General features: G+C 45.2%; 2 protein-coding genes across 5 annotated transcripts in view; one reads left to right on the plus strand and one right to left on the minus strand.

The window, feature by feature from the left end:
* Positions 1-10,000, minus strand: part of LOC135105516 (LIM/homeobox protein Lhx3-like) — a 119,054-nt gene that overhangs the window by 34,297 nt on the left and 74,757 nt on the right. Inside the window, exon 2 of the mRNA XM_064013731.1 lies at positions 4,353-4,537. Within this exon, the coding sequence (XP_063869801.1) occupies positions 4,353-4,537 (185 nt within the window). The remainder of the gene's footprint in view (positions 1-4,352; positions 4,538-10,000) is intronic.
* Positions 1-10,000, plus strand: part of LOC135104840 (zinc finger protein 436-like) — a 198,125-nt gene that overhangs the window by 30,406 nt on the left and 157,719 nt on the right. The window lies entirely within an intron of this gene.

Raw genomic sequence — 10,000 nt, forward strand, 5'->3', positions numbered from 1 at the left:
TCATGTTTAAAGGGTTAACACAGGCAGCCAGCCATTAACACCACCACCTCCTCCCCTCACCTCGCCTCATCCCCCACCACCAGTGAATGCACCCTCCCGGCGGGGCGTCACTCAGCACGGCACGCGGCGGCAGGGGCATGACCAGCGTGGGCATTGGTAGCAGTATAGGCAGATCCAGCGGCTACCTGCTTGTCCGTGTTCCTGCCTCCCGTTAGGCCCACAAACACCTGAAGCCCCTTGTCAGCGTCCGGTTCATGAAACGTTTAATTTTTCCCACACTTAGGAGAAACGATATGTTCCCTCATCAGGAGTACTTTCGAAGGCCAGAGAAGAGTTAGATCGTGTTTATATCAGTTTTTTTGTTTTTTTTTTCTCATTGACAATGCGGAAATGCGTGTTAGTGTCAGGAAAACGCTCTTGAAAGCCACATAAACTTCCCTGATAACCAAGTAGAAAGTGTCGAGATAAGACACGGAAAAGTTTAAAAATAAGGTGCAATGACATTAAGCTGAGAGTCACGGTATGAAGTCAATCTTTCCTCTCCCACCCTCAGTCTGTAGGGAACAGTCATCTCTGTGAACAGTAATCTCTGTGAGTCTCTGAATGTGATATGGTATTGTACGTGACAAGCTTATTTAAAGAATAGGTTGCTTAATGACAACTTCTTCTTTAATTTGTGCTGGTATTTTGACAGCTGGGCTATACAGAGCCCTCTAGGAGTATCAGTCGTGTTTATATTATTACACAGTGGGTGGAGTAAACCTCATAGTAGTCGTTGTGTTTTAATGAAAGTGTTACTCGTAGGAAGCATCGGTGGCTCCTCCTCCTCCTCCTCCTCCTCCTCCTCCTTCTCCTTCTCCTTCTCCTTCTCCTTCTCCTCCTTCTCCTCCTCCTTCTTCTCCTTTTCTTTTTCTTTTTCTTTTCTTCTTTTTCTTTTTCTTCGTAGTCGTAAACAGATTCTATTCCTTTCTTTCGTCCGGATAGCTAAAAAAAAAAAAAAAAAAATCCGCATTCTTTTAGTGTCTACTTTTAATTCCAGTACGTCAATGCAAGACTCGGGTTTCCATAGCAACCACACTTCCAGGCGGCCATATGCTCGCTGAAAGTTAAAAACAAAGTTGGTGATCTATTTCTATTTACCATTTAATCAATGACGAAGGGCAGAAGGAAAGAAGTCGAGTGGCTTATCAGTTGAGATAACGTGGCCAGTACAAGAGACGCCACATTTTAAGAAAGAGCGAGAGGAAATAAGATGAAGAAATTTATGTTAAAGTACGTTAACAAAGTAGAAAATTGCCACATATCGGGAGAGAGAGAGCGAGAGGAAAGAAGAGGAAGGACCTTATCTGTCAAGGTGTCTTGGGCAGATAAAACCCGCCATGTGCCACACAAGAGCGAGAGGAGAGAAGAGGAGGAAGCTTATCTATCAAGTTGCCATGGAGAGAGAGAGAGAGAGAGAGAGAGAGAGAGAGAGAGAGAGAGAGAGAGAGAGAGAGAGAGAGAGAGAGAGAGAGATGAAAGAAAGACGGAGAAGCGTATCTGTCAAGTCACCATGGACAGAGGAGACCCATTGCCACCTGCCAGCCATCCATCCAGCCAGCCAGCCAGCCACATACGCAACTGCACGCCGTAACTCTTCTCCATACATGCACCTCGGGTTGCAGGTGTGGATGCTTAAGTTATAAATTATTCTTCCGTGTTGACTGGTCGCTGGCTGTGTCTCGGCGTGCGGCGGCAGGTTGTGCAGGACGCTTCCGTGTTTGTTGTTTTGTTGGTATACATGTAGCACCACTTGTCCATTCCACCATGTTTTTTTTCTTGTCTTTGCTTTTGTTGGCATATAGTCTGTTCCAATCATGTTTTTTTTTTCTTATTGCATATACTAGTCTGTTCCACCTTAGATTTTATTTATTTATTTATTTTTTGGCATATGCTCTGCTCTATTTTTTTTTTTTTTTGTTATGTAAATTATCCCCATGAAAACTTCACCTAGAGTAGTTCTCCCCGTGACCAATCTCCTTCTCCCGTGATATATATTTGAAGCTCAACTTCATCTAACATAATTGAACGATGGGGAGGATCGTTTTAGGGGTAAATCCTATCGTGTTTCTGTGTAGGATGGGAGAGGAATTTACTCACAGGAAGCTTAAGGTAAATAACACAGGACCTCAAGGTATTGATGAGTTGCTCAGACACCACCGAACCGAGTCCCTTTAACCCTCTCACTGCTACTTGGTGCATCACTCCTTCACCACAAACCACTCTGACGTAACGATAAACTATAAAAACTGTTTGAATATCAACGCCGCAGAAACAAGAACATTTGACGCCGGGGCAAAACTCCTTACCGTTATCTGTATGTGCCGTCACCATCCAACCTTTTTTGGACTTAGATTACACAAATTTATGAATGGGGATGATAGGGGGGAAAAAGGTAAGCATGTTTTATACAAAGACTACGGCGTGTAGGCCTGATGGCTTTTTGCAGTTTCTCTTATTATTTTGTTCTTATGTGTGTTCAGGCTCTTAAAACATTATACTAGTTGGAAAGTGGAAAATCTATTCTTATTTCAACTTTGTGTTTATTATGTAGAGGGAGGGAGAGAGAAAGAGAGAGATGTGTTTATTATGTAGAGAGAGAGAGAGAGAGAGAGAGAGAGAGAGAGAGAGAGAGAGAGAGAGAGAGAGAGAGAGAGAGAGAGAGAGAGAGAGAGAGAGAGCGAGCGCAAAAGATATGAAGACATCTGTAAAACACACGAACAACAGAAAACAATCAAATCAATGAAAAAAAACAAGAAAAATAGCCGCAACAGAAACAGCAGCAGCAGCAGCAACGACAACAACAATAGCAACAACAGCAGCAACAATAGCAACAGCAGCAGCAGCAGCAACAACAACAGCAACAATAGCAACAGTAGCAGCAAGAATAGCAACAGCAACAACAATAATAACAACAGCAGCAGCAGCAGCAACAACAACAACAGCAACAACAATAACAACAGTAGCAGCAGCAACAGCAGCAGCAGCAGCAACAGCAACAACAATAATAACAACAGCAGCAGCAGCAGCAGTAGCAACAATAATAACAACAATAGCAACAGCAGCAGCAACAGCAACAACATTAATAACAGCAACAGCAACAGCAGCAGCAGCAGCAGCAGCAGCAACAACAACAGCAACAATAATAATAAAAACAATAGCAACAGCAGCAGCAGCAGCAACAGCAACAGCAACAGCATACAACATTAATAACAACAACAGCAACAGCAGCAGCAGCAGCAACAGCAGCAGCAACAGCAACGACAATAATAACAACAGCAGCAACAACAACAACAACAGAAATAGCAGCAGCAGCAACAATAGCAGGAGCAGTAGCAGCAACAATAGCAGCAGCAGCAGCAGCAGCAGCAGCAGCAGCAGCAGCAACAATAGCAGCAACAGCAGCAGCAGCAACAATAGCAGAAGCAGCAGCAGCAGCAACAACAATAGCAGCAGCAGCAGAGCAGGAGCAGCAGAGCAGCAGCAGCAGCAGCAGCAGCAGCAGCAGCAGCAGCAGCAGCAGCAGCAACAATAATAGCAGCAGCAGCAGCAACAACAACAATAGCAGCAGCAGCAGCAGCAGCAGCAACAACAATAGCAGCAGGAGCAGCAGCAGCAGAGCAGCAGCAGCAGCAGCAGCAGCAACAATAATGATAGCAGCAACAGCAGCAACAACAACAACAAAAAGCAGCAGCAACAATAGCAGCAGCAGCAGCAGAGCAGCAGCAGCAGCAGCAGCAGCAACAATAATGATAGCAGCAGCAGCAGCAGCAACAACAACAACAACAAAAGCAGCAGCAGCAACAATAGTAGCAGCAGCAGCAACAACAACAACAACAAAAGCAGCAGCAACAACAACAACAAAAGCAGCAGCAGCAGCAGCAACAACAACAACAATAGCAGCAGTAGCAGCAGCAACAATAATAGCAGCAGCAGCAACAACAACAATAGCAGCAGTAGCAGCAGCAACAATAGCAGCAGCAGCAACAACAACAACAGTAGCAGCAACAACAACAGCAGCAGAAACACAGTCAACACCAACAACAACGATAACAACACTATTAGTTATGTAAGTCGAAATTATTGCTCCACTGGGAAACACACACAGCATCACAGTTTGACGAAATTCTCTCTCTCTCTCTCTCTCTCTCTCTCTCTCTCTCTCTCTCTCTCTCTCTCTCTCTCTCCCCCAATCCGTCATTCCCTCGATTTCCCATTTCCCTCCGTATTTCCCTTCCATCCATCCCTCCATCCTTCCCCTTATGGTTTTCCCCGCTGCCTGCACGTCGCGTTTCCTCCCGCCCTCCACACACCTGGCGGAGAGCAACCACACTGCTAAGGTATCGGTGACAGACGGCGGGGTATCGAGGGCAGCGCGGGGGAAGCCAGGTAGGATCAGGTGCAGCTGTGGGGCCTCGCCAACCGCAGAGGAGGCGATGCGGAGGATGTCGGGGTGTGTCAGATGTTTGAGGGGCGTGGGTATGGTAGGTAAGGTTGGCTGGTGATGAATACTCGTAGTTGTTACTAAGGTAGTTGTGTTGTTTGGGTGCTATGGGAGCGAAGGTGGCTGGGACGAAGGGTTGGCTGTCTTGCAGGGTGTTGGTGGTGACTGAAACTTGGGAAGAATAATACCTGTTGTTGGGGTAGTGATGGAGTGCTTTTGGAAGGGAGGTTGAGTGGGAGGAGGGTTGGCTGTGTTACTTGGGTTAGTGGTGGTTGGGTGTTTAGCGTGAGAGAGAAAGGACATAGGGAGGATAATAGTTGTTGCTGAGGTTGTGGTGTTGGGGTGCGTGTCGTGGGCAGGAAATAATGGAAAGAGGAAGTTCTTGTTACCGGGACAAGGTTTCTTAGGTGAATGATCGTGTCTTTGGGAGCATAAGAAGGTTTTGTTGCCAACTAGTCATGGTAAAAGAAGAGAAGAACCTGAGAAAATAAGGGAAGCTGCAAGAAGTCATCCGGCGTACACATAACAGCACCTGTATAAAGCATGCCCACCTACTTCACCTGTCATCCCCACCCATAATGTGTCTAATGTAAAGAAGCCAGGAAGTGAGGGCAGGCAGATCTAGATGACGATATGAGATACGTTTTGTTTCGGTGTCATATTACCTTGTTTTTTTTTTTTTTTTTTAGCGGCGTAGCTATTCAAGCAGTTTACAGTTTATAAGTTCCATTACCATACCCTTTGAACTACTACTACTACTACTACTACTATTACTACTACTACTACTACTACTACTACTACTACTACTACTGATATTACTACTGATATTACTACTTTTTCTTTTATGTAGGAGGGACACTGGCCAAGGGCAACAAAACTCCAATAAAAAAAAATGCCCTCTGAGATGCCAGTCCCTAACATTTCCAACAAAACAGAGGTTGCAAAATGGAAAAATATACTACTACTACTACTACTACTACTACTACTACTACTGATAATAATGATAATAAATGAATCCGTGAGGGCCTATCCAAGAATCTGATAACGGGACACAGATAGACTGATAATAGACTAACATCGGTCCGCGGTTTGCTGCATGTGGATGTGGTGGTGGTAGTAAAAGTTCCTTGATTTATGGCGCCAGGTGTGATGTGTGAGTGCACTAATACATCATTAATCCTTTCACTGTGACACCTAATAATTCACAACACTGAGCTCACTGCAGAGTCTTTACGAGCATCTATAAGCGAAAAGGGGATTAAAAGAACAGATGATCTAATTTCCAGCCACCATATTGTTGGAAAGTAGCTGTAGAAGAAAACGGAAACTAAAAGAATATATTTTTCCATTTTGCAACCTCTGTTTTGTTGGAAAGTGGCTACAGAAGAAAAAAAGATTAAAAGAACAGATTTTCCAATTTCCAGCCAGTATTATCATGACAGGTGGCCGCGGAGGAAAATTAAATGTCTCTGAGTGAAAGTCAAAGGGAAAGGCATGGCCATATTTCTTTCCTATGTCAGAGACGCTCTGGCCAAAGACAACAAATATATTGAAAGAAAAGGTCCAGGAAGGTATCAGTCACCAAAGAGTACAGTCAAATGGATTAGCCAGAATTATGAGGAGAAAGTGTTGCGTGACATTCTGAAATAGTTAAAAAAATTGTATTGTCTGATTTCATATTCGTTATCGTGTTTAAACTGTCCACTGATCGAATGTCAAACCTTTATATCAGTGAAATTGGCTCATCAATCACATTTTTTTAAGTGTTGAGTTTATAGGAAGCCTTAAAATGAGATTAGATAAATTTGTAGATGGGGATGATAAGAGGAAATAGGTAGGCATGTCTTGTACAGGTACCATCACGTGTAGGCCTAATGGCTTTTCGCAGCTTTCCATGTTTCTTTGCATTCACATGTATTGTATGCGTCTATGACAATCCTCATTCATAACGACAACGGCTGCATCATCGTAAAACAAAAATCGAAAGCATCCTTATTAGATTCCGTGGTGAAACTGAGGCTGCAGTTGCGCTTCTCTGCAGCTAACCTTTTTTACGTGGGTCACTGTGGCGCTACTCAATCGTACGACAAGTGAAATTCATTAGCAACTGTTTCGCGCCACGAGGACGCTGCGCAAAGTGGCCTATGTGTGGTTAGCTTGAGAGGCGGTGGTGGTAGTAACGATGTTGAAGGTGGTGGGGATGTTGGTGTTAATGAGTGGTGGAAATATTTTGATAATAGTGAGGATTTTAGTGATGTTGATGTTAATTACGATGTTAGGGATGCAATTGCTGTTAGTGAGTGTTTGATGTTGATAGTGGCAGCGGTGGTGATATTTGGTGATGTTAAAAAAATTATGTTGGGGATGTTGTAGGTGTTAGTGAGGGCGCTGGAATGTTGTTGATGATGGTGATGGTGGTGATGGTGGTGATGGTGATGGTGGTGATGGTGATGGTGATGGTGGTGATGGTCGGGATTAATGGTGTGATTTGGTGAGTGCAGCTGCTCTGATTCTGCCTCGTGTTGCCTAAATGTTAGTGTATCCGTGTGAGCTTATGGTGTGTGGCCAGGTAGTTATCAGAGAGAGAGAGAGAGAGAGAGAGAGAGAGAGAGAGAGAGAGAGAGAGAGAGAGAGAGAGAGAGAGGAGAGAGAGAGAGAGAGAGAGAGAGAGAAAATATCCTCGCAATTGTGTAACATGTAAATTGCTTCCTATTTTTTCTATATTGGATGTTGAGTTACATTATTTTATTGTTTTTAAATTGCTGATATGATAAAATCTAATAGCACGAGAGAGAGAGAGAGAGAGAGAGAGAGAGAGAGAGGAGAGAGAGAGAGAGAGAGAGAGAGAGAGAGAGAGAGAGAGAGAGAGAGAGAGAGAGAGAGAGAGAGAGAAGCCCCTAGCACTACAACAGGTGGCCTTCCTACACGTCTGTCTGTCCGCCCTGGGGTTTCTCCGCGGGATATTTAGAGGATGGGGTGTGGGGGGGGAGGGAAGGACGTGACAGGACAGGACTAGACGAGACGAGACAGGACGGGACGGGACGGGACGGGTCAGGGGGTGGGGTGAGAAAGTAGATGGAGAAGAACGCGCAGGAGTCAAGGAATGAGAAAGAGTTTAGGGTCTGTGCTTAAGGGTTTCGTTACGTTAATATTTATCTATTTAATTTTTTTTGGGTGGCGTTGTAATGTGTAGTGTATTGTAAAAGAAGAACAAGAAGCAGCAGCATCAGCACCAGACTTGTTGGCTCATACTGGGTGTGTGATTACTGTGGTTAAAATCTATGTGGGTAGTTATAGTATTTTATTTTATTTTATGTTGTTTCATCTGTTTGTCTATCTATTTGTCCATCTATAATTTTCTATATGTTTAAATCTATCTACCTACCTACCTTTATCCATGTAACTCTCTCCTCTCTCTCTCTCTCTCCTCTCTCTCTCTCTCTCTCTCTCTCTCCTCTCTCTCCTCTCTCTCTCTCTCTCTCTCTCCTCTCTCTCTCTCTCTCTCTCTCTCACACACACACACACACACAAAAATTGGAGAGCACGAAAGCCGGGACTGTATTTCTCCCTCCCTCCTCCTCCTCCTCCTCCTCCTCCTCCTCCTCCTCCTCCACAGCCCCTCCAACAGTGATACTACGACAAGCACCCTCGATCCATTACGACAACGACAACAACAACAACATCAACGACGACGACAAAAAAAAAAAAAAAACGAGGAGGAGGAGGAGGAGGAGGAGGTTGAATATAAAAGACCATCGCCGCAGGGGGAGGTGAAGGGGAGAGGAAGGAAGTGGAGAGGAGAGAGGGAGAGGGAGAAGGAGAGGAGGTGAGGAGGAAACTCAAGGGCCCTCGACACCTTTAGGGGTAAAACACACACACACACACACACACACACACACACACACACACAATGTACAGATGGTCTAGTTGAAACAGAGCACCTTCATGTGTGTATGAGAGAGAGAGAGAGAGAGAGAGAGAGAGAGAGAGAGAGAGAGAGAGAGAGAGAGAGAGAGAGAGAGAGAGAGAGAGAGAGAGAGAGAGAGAGAGAGAGAGAGAGAGAGGCAGTAAAAAGAATATAATCACTTGTCAGTGCGCTTTATAAGAAAACGACGAATAACAAGAATTAGAGAACAAGAACAAGTAGAAGGAAAGAAAATGAAGGAGATGAAATTAAAACAATATGAGTGCAGTCCCGAACATTTTTCTTTTCTTTCTTCGTTTAATTTCTTCTTCTTCATAAATCGTAACTCTAAATATAAGATAACACAGGGTAAGGTCACGAACCCTGGTCTATAGACACCCCTATTAACAGCACACAAGCCAGTGACCCAACGGATTCACTTCCTGGTGTGTCATGTGATCCTCTCCATCTGCCAGTACACATTTCCCTTCGCTCCGCTATAGCAGTGTTTAATCTTTTAGCTCTCCCTCGACACAACCCGTCACTTCCTTTTTATTTCTACGTCTTCCTGTCACTGAGTACCTTCCTTTACTTGTTACTGCTTCCCTTCCTTCCTTCTTTCCCCCTCCTTCTCCCTTCCTCTCTCTATCTTTCCCCTTCCTGTTCTCCTTCTCATGTTTGGCTTGTTAATGCTTCTCTCTTTCCTTTTCCCCTCCTTATCCCCTTCCTCTCCCTGTACCTTTCCATTACTCAGGTGCTTTTTCCATACCCCTACCTGTTCTCCTCCCCCTCCCTCCTTCTCCTCCTCTTCATGTTCACCCCTCCTTCCATCCCTCCCTTCCCCAGCTGTTTACTCTGGTGGCGGCCTGTTAACGGGCCGCTTGCGTCTGTTTGTCGCCGGTGTTTGAGCTATCGAACCACCAGTTGTGCCCTGGCTCCATGCTGTGCTTTTATCAGGCTCCCGCGGGGCCTCCCTCCACCACCCGCCCCGCCCCGCCCCGACCAGACCCGACCAGACCCGTCCCGCACTCTGCCGTTGATCCCGTCACTCCACAAATACGTTTTCTTTCATTTACGTGTTTTTTTGTGTTTTTATCTGGAGGTTTTGGTCATGTGTGATGGTGTGGTTCCTGTGGCGTCTTGGTGTTAGTGTGTGTGTGGATGGTACCTTTGGGGAGTCCTATGCATAGTGTGTGTGTGTGTGTGTGTGTGTGTGTGTGTGTGTGTGTGGAGGGGGGTGGAGGGAGGCGTGAGTTCGCGGCGCGGCAGGTGTGTGTGACAGTCATTGGTGTGGCTCAGGTGATTATTGGGTTAGTGTTGTCAGACCAGTTTAAATGCTGCTGCACCCGCGCGCGCCACTCTCTATGTGTATGTACTGGTAGACGTGTTGTTGTCCTTGTTGTCGTCGTCGTCTTTGCTAAACAGAAGAGTGATATTCACCTAAAAGAACATAAATCGTCTCAACTCCATTTCCTTCCCTTCCTCTTCACCATTCAGGAATACAGGACTAACCCCACCACGTGCATCACCAACACCCGTTCTTCCTCCTCACTTTAGGTCATTTAGGTCACGACCATGGGGTCTCTGTTCTAGGGGAACCATCTTGCTGGATT

Source organism: Scylla paramamosain, chromosome 1 (genome assembly GCF_035594125.1).
Source record: "Scylla paramamosain isolate STU-SP2022 chromosome 1, ASM3559412v1, whole genome shotgun sequence".
NCBI lineage: Eukaryota > Metazoa > Arthropoda > Malacostraca > Decapoda > Portunidae > Scylla > Scylla paramamosain.